Source organism: Triturus cristatus, chromosome 3_1 (assembly GCF_964204655.1).
Source record: "Triturus cristatus chromosome 3_1, aTriCri1.1, whole genome shotgun sequence".
NCBI lineage: Eukaryota > Metazoa > Chordata > Amphibia > Caudata > Salamandridae > Triturus > Triturus cristatus.
Genome location: NC_140583.1, coordinates 325,078,659 through 325,093,482, shown reverse-complemented (window position 1 = coordinate 325,093,482; position 14,824 = coordinate 325,078,659). Strand labels below are relative to the sequence as shown.

The following is a 14,824-nucleotide window of genomic DNA, read 5'->3' as shown; positions in this document are numbered from 1 at the left end:
CGAGTTTTTGTAAAATCAACACAATGCGTGTCGCAAAAACCCAGGGCTATTTTTATACCCCATAGGCAACCTCGAATAGCATCTCTGATTGCAGAGAGCGCTGAATGTGGTCAAGTCACAGCTCTCAGGATCCAAAGTGTGGCTGAAAAAGCCATTGGAAATATCCAATGTAGTTTTGAACTTCTTTCGGACAATGTTATATACTAACACAGAGCTATGTGTATTCTGGTACAAACATGACTGTTCAAATGTCTATAGTCCAAAACTATGCGATATGAACAGACCAGTTTCAATACAGGAAAAGAGGATTATCATAGCCGAGACACAGGGTTCAATTACACCCTGATATTCCAATTGAGTAAGAATTTCACTAACGGACGCTTTAGCATCTCGTTTAATGGGATATAGTGGTTGGCGCTGATGTGTAGATCATAAAGGATTAACATGCAATGGGGAATCCTTATCCCAACCTGCTTGATTGCGATATAAAGCAGGAGCTAAGGCCAGACCCCACTCCGAAGCATAGGCTTCTTTAGTTTCCTCTGGGACATATTGTGAAAAAGACGGGAGGATTACTTCCTTGCCCCTAGAGGAAGTGAGGACAAAAGTTGGAGGCCAATCAACCCCCGCAAGCAAAATGTCAGAGGAAGACGTCAAATTGTCCCAAAAGTCTGCCTTCAATTTGGAGGCTCACTTCATAGAGTCTATCGGGTAAGACAACACGGGTGTCCGCGGTTTCAACAGCTATAAAAGTGTCAGTTGCTTTCGCCTCCAGACGCTGGTGGAGTATCTACCGAAATATGGTAACCTACACTCTCCTGTCGAGGAGAGTTACTGCCCAACTCCTCTCTAGGAGAAGAGTTCGAACCATCTAGGGCATACTTTGCAGTCAAAGCGGCCACTTTTTTCTTCTGAAATGGGGCTCGATATTGAGGTTGGTCCTCCCGTTTGACCTGCACGTCAAACTGGTGCTGAAGGGTCTCACCTTTGTTGCGTGGAGTCGCCCTGTCTGCATTCTTGTCATCCCCCTCCGCTAAAATGTTGATCCTACAATTCCTGAAAGGAACATGGAGAATCAAGAACAGAAACCTGGAACCTCTCAGGTGTATTAATTTTAGAGTGGTCATGTAAATCATATTCACGCTCTGAAGTGTCCGGTGGTGGTGAACCAGCATGAGACTTAGGCTTCTGCATGCTTTTGTTCCATGCCTTTTTTGGAATGACGGGACGCCTCTCCCTGTCAGGAGTGGGTTTACTCTGTACTTGTGTAAATGATCTGACTCTTAAATTATTGCATCCCAGGAATATATAGACATCCTCAATAATAACTATCGCTCTCGATTAGCGTCCGCCACCCCCGCGAGGCGTTGGCGCACCTGTAAGCAAAGTGCCTCACCTTTAATGTTAGACAGTATCATATCGGAGACAATAGGGAACATTCTCACTAATTTCATCCCCAAATCCAGGGCTGGACTAGCCCCGTGTTCATCCTGTACATGTTTCAGAAAGCTCAGCAGAACGCTCATGGAGGGGGTGCCAAAGCATAATGTATACACTGATGCAAATACCATCCCCCAGGTGGTGCAGTCAGCTCAAGGAGGAATCAGGCAACTCGACAAACACATAGTAAGGATTCTGTGCTTTTACACAGGACTAGCGTGTGGGAAAACAGCATCAAGCTGTTTAGTTTTCTGACCTAACCAAAATGGTAGGTCCTCACGATTCTGTGGATGTTTGCCCATCACAGAATTAATCATAACAGGACTAATCACAAGCCCTCCTCCATGCACAAGTGTCGGATTCGCAGCTCTATCCGGAGCTACTGAGAAATAACAAGAAGCAAATTGTATGACCCGTCTATAGAGCTGAATTACTTGTGCATATAGCAAACAAAGCTCAACCAAAGAAACACCTGAATTGTTTGAATGCGGTGTGAATCAAACCAAAACCAATACTTAAGGGGCCCATACAAACAAAAGAGGATGAGGAAGAGCGCCATTAAAGCAAATAGTATGCTCCCAAGCATTGCGTAAGGACGATAAGCTGCTGGAGGAGCAGCTACCGTGTAAGCTTGAAAAAAATTATCATGATCATCAACTGCTGAAAAGGTAACCCATGAATTAAACACTTTAAAGCAGTACGCTGGATCTGCCTCAACTAAAAAATAATGGTAGCCCCTACATTGAGGACCCCATGCTGTGCCAAATGGTGTGGAACTGCCATCCGGTTATGTGCCGGAATGGCAACCAGTTTGGACCCAGCTATTTGGAAGTCAGTCTTGACCCTGTGCCTCATGGGAACAGTCCAGCCCGAACTGCCTGGCCAGGTCCTCCCCGAAAGAAAACTGTGGTTGCCCTAAGTCACATTGAGAGATCGGGGGGGGGGGGTACTTTCAACCGAATTCAATTGGATTTTGATGAAATGTCTGTGTGTAATGGACTTAGGTACATTTTGGTTTCTGTGTGCATCTTTTCACAATGAGTGAAAGTGTATGTGACTGGAAGGTGTGATAGCCTCACAGTAATAAAGTTATTGCTAAAGGAGCTTATCCTGCACTTCGAATTTCCTACTACATTGGAGTCGGATAGAGGAACACACTTCCACAGTGAGATCATGAAGCTGCTGTGTACCGCCTTAAACGTGGGTCATAGACTGCATTATAGCTACAGACGGGACGCATCAGGAATTGTGGAACAGATTAATGAGACACTAAAGATGATAATAGCAAACGTGTGTGCTTCGGCATCTTTGAAAAATGCTGATGCATTGCCTTTGGTTCTAATGATTTTGCACAGCATTCATGATAGGAGGACTGTGCTATCTCCATACGAGATTCTCATGCGGAGAGGGAATCGCTTACCTGCAGTGCCGTCTACAGCATTAATTATTATCACATACAATTTTGGGCTTGTTTACTGCAAGGGATTGGCTGATGTGATTTCTAATATGGGGATGCCACTGGAATTACTGGCTATTTTAGTTACATTACATGATTCAAATTATGCACAGGTTCGCTGGGGTACACAGGGGAATGTTACAGACAGTTTCCCCATCTACAAAGTGGTACGACAAGGGTGTGTCCCGGCACCTACCTTGTTTTCCATATTTATCAACAGGGTTGTGCAGTATTTCTCTAACTATTCTACAGAAGCCCCCCACATTAGCAGGTATGAAGATACCCCTGCTCATGTTCGTGGATGACACCTTGATAATTTCAAAAAAGGTTGCAGTCAGCCCTTTCTAGATTTTAGGTGTTCTCTTGTGACCATGAACTAGTGGTTAATGTGGAGAAAACCAAGTTATTAAAGGGAGAGTTTTTACGAACGATGTCCTTCTAGAGCAGACAGATGTTTTTACATATCTTGGGATTACACTAGGAAAGAAATTAAATTGGACGCCCCAGATCGATATGCTGGCCCTTAAACATGCTCAATTGGCTGGTGTACTCATGAAAGAACATAGACTTTCTCATACCAAGCGTGTTGCTCCAGCCTTAAAGATCTATCTTTCCAAAATCAGTGCCTCAATATTGTATGGTGCTGAGCTGTGGGGCTTTGAGGACTTAGCGCCCCTGGCCACAGCCCAAAACAAATTTGTAAGAGCCTTAAAAGGCCTCCCGCAATCAACACCGTTATTGCCCCTTTATTTAGATCTGGGTTGCCATACTTTAGAGGACATAGCACGTTTAAGACCCGTGGCTGATTGGAGAAGGCTTTGGGTTACACCGAGTTGTCCCTGTATGCTCAAGCTCTACTTGAATTCAGGGGGGCAGATCGCTCATGGAAGATCTCCTGGTTAAGAAGGACAAAGGATACTTTGATTGATATGGGGTTGAGTAGCTTGTGGGAGGATCCTGCAGGTAATCCATTCACACCAAAAAAGGAGTTTAAGGCAGCATATTGGAACATGGTCATGACGAAGCGCTTTTCATCCATAACGAGGCTTACTTTGTCGAGGGAATTCCTGGAGCTTAAACAAGTAACTGAGCTCGAATGTTATTGGGACCTCATCGCTGCACCAAGTGACAGGAAACTGTATCACCAGTTTAGGATGGGCTTCCTTCCTATAAAATCTTTTACATGCAAATGGCACCCCCTGAATGATGACAAATGTGCTACATATCCAGCTCAGATTGAAACACTAGCACACATCTTGTTTGTATGCCCAGCTTATAAGTCTCCAAGGAACAAATGGCTCAAACCTATTTGTTTGATTCTGGGCACTAGATCGCGTATGGCGGCACTAAGGATTTGGAAGTCATACACACAAGAGTCCATAGTGATCGCTGTCGCCAAATTTTTTTGTTGAAAGTGGGTCATTCGAGCCAAAAAGTTGAGAGCATAATAGTTCTGTCACATTTCATCAAAAGCCCTTGCTTAACTGGTTGTTCCATCACTCATCTGGGTATATGAATTTGTCATTTACATAATGTGTTAGGGCCCGATTCACAGAACTAACTTAAGACAAAATCCTAAACTTACTACCATTTTGGTATTCACAGAAGGCACTTACTCATTTTGGTATTCACAGAAGGCACTTACTCATTTCGGTATTCACAGAAGTTAGGAGTCCTAACTTTAGGGCTCCTAAATGCCTTCTGTGAATACCGAAAGTCTTACAATTAGGATTTTTCTTAGTTTAGTAGTAGTATAGTTAGGACTCCTAACTTTAGGACTCCTAAATGCCTTCTGTGAATACCGAAAGTCTTAAAATTTGGATTTTTCTCAATTTAGTATTAGTAGAGTTAGGACTCCTAACTTTAGGACTCCTAAATGCCTTCTGTGAATACCGAAAGCCTTAAAATTAGGATTTTTCTCAGTTTAGTAGTAGTATAGTTAGGACTCCTAACTTTAGGACTCCTAAATGCCTTCTGTGAATTCCGAAAGTCTTAAAATTAGGATTTTCCTCAATTTAGAAGTAGTAAAGTTAGGACTCCTAAGTTTAGGACTCCTAAATGCCTTATGTGAAGACCAAAAGCCCTAAAATTAGGATTTTTCTCAGTTTAGTAGTAGTAAAGTTAGGAGTCCTAACTTTAGGACTCCTAAACTGAGAATAATCCTAATTTTAAGACTTTCGGTATTCACAGAAGGCATTTAGGAGTCCTAAAGTTAGGACTCCTAACTTCTGTGAATACCGAAGTGAGTAAGTGTCTTCTGTGAATACCAAAATGAGTAAGTGCCTTCTGTGAATACGAAAATGGTAGTAAGTTTAGGATTTTGTCTTAAGTTAGTTCTGTGAATCGGGCCCTTAGTGTTGTCCCCCGATTTGGTACGGGGTCAAATAGTGTTGCCTAAGACGCAAAGGTATTTGTTTGTGGTGTACCCTTGTGGTTTTTATATTTAACACATATTTATTTATTTATTGATATAAATGGTTTTATTAATGTGGTCCTATTTTGCTAAATGTTTTATTGCTCATGGATCTACTATACAATTTTTATATCACAAACCTTTTAGTCATTTCTTATACTGTAGCTGTATAATGTCTTTTATGATTATGACAATCGAAATAAAGACAAATTAAACTGAATTGAACTGATTTCTAAATCATGGCAGAGAGTCCTCTACCATGACTTAGGCCCTGTTGATTTGAAAGCATGTCAGAAAGAACTGTCTTGACTCACGGTGGCATACTGCTGTGAAGTGTGGAGGACTGCCGAACTGGATACACACATCGCACACCCATTGACTCTCAGGGCCCTTGAAAGAAACAGCTCCTCTCCCAGAAGTAACTCCAGCCTTGGCTGCAAGATCGCTGCAGAGGACAAGCCAAGCTGTGGGGGTTCCTGAAGAGGCTGGACACTCACCAATTCAAGCTGAGGTGGGGTCACGATACACAAGGCATAGGTACTGACTCAGAGGGGGATGGTAATATTGCAAGTGGTATAGAGTCTGACTCAGTAGGAGAGACTGGAAATTGGTCATGTAGGGTCAAGGAAGAAAAAGGTTGCAACCGAGTTGTGGCCAGTGAGGCAGAGAAGACAAAATCTGAGACTTGCAGCTGAGAAAGATCTTGCACAGATAACTGAATCATCTGCATCTGATCAAGGATAGTCAGGACAAGCCCAAGGGAGCGTGAGGCAGTCAAGGAGAGCAAGAGTGTTGTATTAGAGATACACCTCTCCTGAGTGGACTTATCTAGCTATAAATGCCTGGGAGAGTGAGATCCGAGACATTGATACTGATTATCGAGATTCAGCTAAGAGTTCCTGAAATAGAGGCTAATGTACTTCTGTCATTGACCGTGCCTTACCTACCAAGGTTGAGTGGCTTACGGACTCTGATTCTGGATTGTGTGTGTGTGTGTCAGTGATACCTCGTCCTGAGGCGGAAGCCGGGACTCTGTGTGCACTCTTTGTAGTATTGCTAATTTTAAATTCGTCGCATTTTTAAAAAGTACCACGAAAAATCTGTCATCAGCACTTTATTTACCTGCTCACTTTGTTGTATCTTGGCGCTTTTAATTACTCCCTGAACACAGATTCGCTCTTAAAAATAGGGGATCTCTTGGCTGCTGATCGCGCTTGATCTTACCCCTCGCAGCCGATTGGACGCTGCTCGGGGGGCCGCCATCTTAGGTGAGGAGCCGGACCAGGGTCAGCATTCCTGTGCTTCGCCCCTCCCGCCCTCCCGCCCTCGATCACTACAAAATGGAACCCCCATTCTGTCGGCGCAGCGGACGGGCGCAGCGGGCGCGCCGAAGGTGCGCCGAAGGCGCGCCAAAGGCGAGCCCGTCTTCGCCCGTCCGCGCCCGCCCGGGCCCAGGGGCCACAACCCCTGGCCCCCTCATCACATACCCTGCGAAAACACTCAGGGACCTGCAGCTTTCCAACTGCCCTTTGCCGCCTGGTGTGTGGGAGCGCACTGCCCTCCTGGAGATCACTAGTAAGCTGCCTGACCCTGGCACTCACTCTGACCATGGTCTTGTCCATTCTTGTCCTATGGCCCCCCCTTTGGCATCTAACAATGACACCCATCTCCGTGTGCTCTACCTTAACACTCGTTCCATGGTGAAGCATCAGCTTGATTTATTCTTGCTGCTCAACATGGATAAACCCGACATCTTGCTCCTAACGGAGACCTGGCTCACGCCGGATTCCCACCCGGATATCCTGGCGACCCTCCCCCCGGACTATTACATCCTCAATGTAAACCGCCCTCTTAGTCGCCCGGGAGGGGGAGTAGCGGCCATCATACACAAGAATCTCAGATTCCTCACCTCCGCCTCACTTACCCTACCAGGGGCAGATAACATAGTTATCAGCGTGGAAACCTCTGGGGGTGCCTTGGCGATTGTACTCCTCTATCGCCCCCCCCAGCCAATGCCATCATTTCCACTGTCCTTCAGTGAGCAAGTAGCCGACCTGCTCACCCACCATTCCCGACTCGCCGTATTTGGCGACTTCAATTACTGGTTTGACGATGACCAAGCCGGACCCCACGCCATCGAACTGTTTGAAATCTTGACAAACCTAAATCTGTCCCAACACATCTCTTCCCCAACTCATATCAAGGGCCACATTTTGGACCACATCTGGACTCACAACCTCGTCCTGTCTTGCCCAGTCATCTCCCCCTGCCTCTGGTCTGACCATCACCTGATTGACGTCACTATTTCAATTAAAGGGAAACTTAAGGCTCCTCCCCTCCCCGGGGGACTGAGTCGCAAATGGAATTCTTATGATTCCCAGGAATTTATTGATCACCTGACCAACACCTACCCCACTACCCTCCCCGAATCAGATATTGATTCTATGTCGGATGGGATCACCACCTGGCTGTCATCAGCCAGCGACATATTCGCCCCTCTCACCAAATTTGCTCATACTAGACATGGTAACTCTCATCGCTGGTTCTCAGAGGAACTGAAAGTACAGAAACTTAAACTGCGTCACCTGGAACGAAACTGGAGACGGGGCTACTCCAAGGAGGACCGCACCGAGTTTGTGAGGGCCCGGAATGAATATAAGAACGCTATTACTAAAGCAAAGGCCTTACACATCACGGAAAGAATCGATACAGCTAGTGATAAATCTAAAGAAATCTTTAAAATCTTCAACGATTTCTCATCTGACCACAGAGTACTTCCAACCCAGGCCCCCACCCAGGAAACCTGTAATTCGCTCAATTCTTATTTCATCCAAAAAATTGTAAACATCAAGAATGCTATTCCTCCCTCTACCCCTCTTAGCCTTCCTGACTCCCCCCCTTTTAACCCTTGCTCTTTCATCCAGTTCCCACCAATCACCGCCAGCACTCTCGCTGAGCTTACCACTCGTGTTAAATCTGGATCTCCTAGGGACTGCTGCCCCCCCCAAGTTCTTAGGGCAACCTTCTCTGCTCTGCCTGATTGTATTCTCCCCCTTCTGAATACCTCCCTCAGCTCCGGCTCGGTCCCCAGGGCTTTTAAGGAAGCCATATTGGTCCCCCTCTTAAAGAAGACAGGAGCCGACCCCGCCAATCCTGCCAACTATAGGCCCATTTCTCTTCTGCCTTATATCTCTAAACTTCTCGAGGCCTACGTCACCACCTGCCTCTCGGCATTCGTCGAGAGCTCCGGGTTCTTGGTACCTAACCAGGCAGGCTTCAGACCGGCGCATTCAACCGAAGCAGTCATTCTAAAAGTTTTGGACACCCTTCGGGAGAATGCCGATAGAGGGTCCCCTCAGGCGTTGGTCCTTTTGGACCTCTCGGCCGCCTTCGACATGGTGGATCATGACATCCTTCTCCACCGTGTCGGACAGGCAGGCATCAAGGGACCCGCCTGGGAATGGATCAAGTCCTTCCTCTCGGGCCGAGCTCAAACAGTCCATCTAGGCCCCTTTACCGCCACCCAGGTCCCCACCACCTGTGGAGTCCCCCAGGACTCCTCTCTGTCTCCATTATTGTTTAATTTATATCTGCGCCCACTTATCCATTCACTGAGCTCTTGGAATTGCACTGTCCTCAATTATGCTGACGACATGCAAATCATTTTTCCATTAGATTCCCAGGATGCTGTACCTAACTTTCAGGGAGCAATGCTGCATATCCAACAATGGATGATCTCCAACCAGCTCAAATTAAACCCTGAGAAGACGGAACTCCTCCTGCCTGGTACTAGCCCTCTATACTGGGGCCCTCACTTCTGGCCTAAGGAGCTTGGCATTCCACCTAAACCTTTGAATTCGGTAAAAAGCTTGGGCGTTACCATCGACACTGATCTCTCTCTTAAAACTCATGTTGGTACCACCATTTCTGCCAGCATGTTTCAGCTACGCAAAATTCGCAAGATTTCCCACTTATTCTCCCACGAATCCCTGGTGCAAATTGTCATCTCCCTCGTCCTCTCCCGCCTGGATTTTTCTAATTCAATCTACTGGGGGCTACCCAAGTCCCTCCTCCATCGTCTCCAGCTGGTGCAGAACCAGGCAGCTAGACTTATCTGCAAAACTCCCAAATGGCAATCCGCCAGGCCTCTCCTGGCCAAGCTGCACTGGTTGCCTATCGAACAGCGAGCTGCTTTTAAAATTGGCTGCCTGGTATACAAGGCCCGGCAGTCCAAGGGCCCTGCCTTTTTAGAATCCCTTCTGAACCCTCATTGTCCAGTTCGTAACCTCCGCTCTGCCCATCTTCATCTTCTCACCACGCCGACGGCCAAACTAAAAAAACTGGGCGGCTGTAGATTCAGCTACTTGGCACCCAAATTATGGAACTCCCTCCCTCTTCACATTAAAACTTCTGGTACCCTACTAAGCTTCCGAAAGAGCCTAAAAACATGGCTCTTTTCAAAACTCATGTAAACTATGACTCCCACCTCCAATCTCAATCATAGCGCCAGGAAACCTTTGGTGTCAGTGCGCTCTATAAATACAGCATAAGATAAGATAAGATAAGATTGAGTTTCCGAGTTCTGGAAATCAGTCACTAGCTCAGGAGATTACAGCATTTCGAGCTGAACTGTTACAGCGAGTCATCAACAAAAATGGCACTGATCTCATAAGGGATGTACATTGAACTTTGAATTCTAAATAAAAACAAAATCCTTGCATGAAAGAAGATAACCTAGGCCCGAGCGGAAGAAGAACAAAAAAAAGGGATTTTTCCTTAGGAGAAGAAAGAGGGCTAGGGAATTCTTACAGGCAGTGTAAATATTGCACCAAAGACTGTTAAAGAATTTCCACGATTCCAAAGAAGCTGTTCAAGGACTTTGCTGCACAGAAGTAAGAGGCGAAAGAAAGAGACATTGTGTTAATCCTCTTACAGCTACATTCCAAGGCAATTTGAAAATTTGAGTCTGGCAATTCAAACTGTAGGCACAAATGTATAATAGGCACACTTATTGTAGGAGTAATCATAGTGATAGATGTAGTTGTTGCTGAGTACATTATAAACACACATAAGTATGAGGTTAAGGGAGTGGGTGTACATGAGACATCCATATCTACCACTATCACAATAAAAAAGAGGGTATAATCGGATCTGATAGAGTCTTAATAGAGTAAACTAGTCATTTCCTACATGCAGATTTGTATAAAGGTGATTATACGCTGAATGCTTATGCAAAATTATTGTACGAGTATGTGGACACTATGGATGTGAAAGACAGTTATGTGTGTATACAATTGCCTGTTTCAGTCGAGGAAGGTATAAGGTATCACCATCTGTCATTGACATATGGAATTAGTTGCAGTCTGCTTCTTAGCATATTTTATGGAAAGGATCATTACGAGTGCTATTTCTCAAATTATGATTTGGTGCTTTAAGAGGTTCCAGTTTATAAACATCTGAGCAAGTATGATTACTACAAGCAAGAAGAGAGCATGGGAAAGTATTTTGTACCTACATTCATGCTAGTTACAGCTTATGCGCATAGACACAATTTAACTTATACCTTAACAGATATAGAGAAAATGTTTTTAGATCAAGTAGAAGATAGACACAGGGGACTAACAGATTAGCTGAATAGTAGGGAGGAAACTTTTGAATGGACCAAGGAAGAATTAGCTCACAAGGCTGAGGAAAGCTATGGTCCTATAGCTCTAGATTGGGAACAACAAGGCAAGCTTTGCATTAGATATGTACAGATACGTTACAACACCATATTTGTGGGACAGAGTGCATGTAAACACATGTTAGATGTGTTACTAGCAAAACAGGGCGAAGTCTGTACATTTTGAAGGTTCAATAGTGTTGCACCTATATACCAGATAACAGTAGGGACCTGAGGAAGTATATCACTGAAATGCACCATGAGATACATGATCTGGCAACTGAGGGAATTCGGGATATGATTGGGAAAGGATTTGGGAAAGTTAGAAGTTGGTTTGCAAATCTTGGAAGAGATTTTCATGGTTATATTTTGAAGGCTATATCAATCGTTGTGGTCTGTGTTATAATCTTGTTAGACATAGTGAGGGCATACAAATGGCACAAGTTGAAACAATAGGAACATTCCTTTAGAGGGAGAGAAAGGAACATGGAAAGACTGCAGGACAGTCATTATGAAAATCTTAAGCATTTAGACAGAAGGCATAAACTACGACATCGGTCAGGTCATTCTACTCTACAAGGAGTTAGAGAATGTTGTGATGACACAGGTCATCAGAGGGAGGGGCTGACATAGCGTAAAATCCATCCGATTTCCATTGTAGGGGTTCATTTTGATCACATGCGTAGACTGCATCTACATATAATCTTTTGTTGTGTTAACCTGGGTGTTAGAGTCTTGTAATGTAATCCCATGAATGTGACGTGTGTAGGCCAAAACATAGAATATATGGAGAATTATGTAGAAAATCAAATGTAAACAGCAGAGAGCCCTAACAGAAGGATCTTGTATTGTGCAACTGACAATCGTTTTATTATTGAATTTGTTTATTAATCATGTCATTAAATGTAGATGAAAATATTAACTGTATATGTCTTAAATGTTATATAATTTCGTAAAGCTCATGCCCATTTCTCCTATGTTAGCTGCTTATTGTAGGCCTGGAATGCATTACTCTTGGAAGCTCTCGCATTAGAAAATAATAGTTGAAATCTGTGTGTCTGTTAGATTCTGTTTTTTCTCATGTTTATGTTGCAGGTGGAACAAGTGCCCTTGTTAGTTAGAATATGGTCTTTGTTTTAGGAGTTAGGCAAGGAGAGAAGAAGATACATTGGGAGCTGGCGCCGATAAGAAGAACTGTTGTACTTTGTCACCGAAGAGGGCCTGGGAATTAAGGTCCACATGCAAAATCGTCGTCCCATGGAAAACTACCTACAAAAATGTGGCCTGATGGGATGGCGTGATCAAAAATGCATTTTGTGAAGATAGCTGAGATACTGGGAATATTGTATGTAGGGAAAGAGTCTACTTCTTCTCTGCCCTTTGGAGAGAGGGCATCTTAGACCGAGCTCTGTCTCAGTAGCTTAATGCTACTTGACCCAATAAAGTGAAGAGTCTTCTACAGAAGACTCCACATGCTGCTGACACCTTAACTGATCTTGTTCACAAAATTTTTAACTAGGGATGTCAAGTTAGTGTTAGTGTAGGGATAGATTAATGCTTTAATTCCATGAACCCTCGATGCAGGGGAAATTTGACTTTTGTATCTTGATTCTTGAATTGATTGTCTTGTGTATGCTGCATTGCCACAACTTTATTCGTAGATTTGGCTTTGTACTAGTCCCAATGTATTTTCACACCCTCGAATATAAGGTGTCTGTATTTCCAGTTGCTTTTGGCTTTTTATTAAATGAACTAACTTTATTATGTAGCTTATTCGGTAGTTTGTGATTCTTAATGGCTCTGGAGAACTGAAATTGGATTGATTGAAATTGCTAACAATATATATCCCCCTACGCTTTCATGCTGAGAAAAAGTACGATTCAAGGTTCTAGAGCCAATCTAGAACATGTCCACCCGGCTCCTTCACATGCAATATAAATAACAAACTTTTCCTTCTAGCAATTTTCATCACACCATGACAAAGGCAGAAAACTCATAGAAATAGGAAAGGTGTCATACCGTTTCCTGCTATAAAGTCCTCCAAATACTGTGCAAAGGTACCAGGCTCTGGGGTCAGCATGTTTGCCAGGTTGAAATGGTAAGACGAGACGACCACATCCTTGGCATTTCGTGCCACGTAGACGATCTAGTCAAGGAAATAAAGGAGACCGTAGACTACTACTTATTCAAGGGTCAGGTTGATACAGAGCACATTTAGCCTGCATCTAGAGCAAAGCAATCCCCCTTTGTGAAAAGACACGTAAAAGAATATGCACATTTTCAAAAATCAAATAAAATATGTTCTACCCTAATCTTTGGCGCTGACTATAAGTGGCTCAGGAAATTAGCTAGATGTAGCCCCTGTCTCCCCCTTCCTCCCTGACTTACCTATTTTGGGTGGGGGGTTACTAATAACTCCAGCATACAACAAATTAGATCATGAGGGTCCATTAATAAATGAGGAAATACCAGGTGAGTCATAATTCCGGATCTAATTCTCCCAGTAATTTCTCATTTTATGCTTGACTTTCACCTTGAGTTTTCAACTGTTTTCAGCATCTGTAAATTCATGACTTAATTATTTTATTTTCTAACTTGTTCTAGAATGCCTCTTTTCAACCTCCATCCAAATACATTACTTCTATCTTTTGTTTATGCGATTTGCATATTTATATTGTTCATCTTTTTGTGACATGGCTACAACAAAAGAAGAAGGATCATTACAGAATGGAAGATGCAAACTATAATTCTGCACTTTTAATTTCCACATACAAGTACATAAACTTTGTTCATAAATCGCAAACATGTTTTCTAAGTGTATATTTACATTCTGAGGAAAGGCAGCAAAGAGATATTCTTCAGCTCTGTGTATCTTTGGCTCTGGTGGTATATATTACTTTGTATAGTGTATCAAAAAAGAAGATAGAGTGTTTTTGAAGGGAGAGCAGAGATCTTCAGCCTACAGGCATCTCTTATTCTATATAACAATAAGGGCATTTCAAATTGAAGATACTCTTTAAAAGCATAAGAAGCTAGCGAGAATAGCTGAGTATAAAATAATAGATTAATGAAGTTTAGGTATTGGGTCTACTTGGCAAAGCGGACGGGACAGCCACCAAAAAGTGACAGATATCCCGTCCGCTATTTTCAAAGTGCCATTAACATTAATGCACTCTTAACATGGAAGAGGGGGCATTAGCCACTTTTTGTCAGATGTCACGGATCCATCCACATCTAAATAACGTGCCTAGGGCCACTTTCAGAATTTGGCAGATGGACTGTTGTTCCTGTCTGTCAGGCGGCAATTAACCGGCGGCCATATTTAAGGTTTTGGCGGATGGACCGCCATCCACAGTAGACGGTCCATCAGTAGTCATTCAGTCCTTTGTAATTCCCCTGTCAACAGACAATCCTCCATCAAGGTTGCTATGGTGGACAGTTGTCCACTGTGATGGAGGTACTGTTCTGACAAAGGACAGCAATGGCATATGGGGATTCCGGCAGTGGATTCATCTGTCAAATTTGATGTCTGCATCGGCAAAATACACTGTTCAAAATCAACTCATCAGCAACACCTGCATCACTCCAGAAACAAAACAAACCACATAACATACCTTAGAATAAAAGGTCCTATTATATTTTAAATATTGACATGGCTGGCAGAAGATCCCCAGAATCATTAAACAATTGTTAACTTTGATAGTAAGGGTTGAGCCCCAATCACTTGAAGCACAGGTGCAGACAACAGCCGTGAGCCAAGGAAGGGAAATGCAGGCCAGAGTCGTGAATAAGGAGAATACGGTATCTAATACTAGATTTTCACAGGAGATCATCCAGAAGTGGTGTAACGACC

The 14,824-nt window shown here is 43.6% G+C and overlaps 1 protein-coding gene across 2 annotated transcripts in view; it reads right to left on the bottom strand.

The window, feature by feature from the left end:
- Window positions 1–14,824, bottom strand: part of LOC146860194 (sulfotransferase 1B1-like) — a 420,787-nt gene that overhangs the window by 88,482 nt on the left and 317,481 nt on the right. For both annotated transcript variants that reach the window (XM_085644037.1, XM_085644038.1), the window contains exon 5: window positions 12,991–13,117. In XM_085644037.1, coding sequence (XP_085500163.1) covers window positions 12,991–13,117 — 127 coding nt within the window. The remainder of the gene's footprint in view (window positions 1–12,990; window positions 13,118–14,824) is intronic.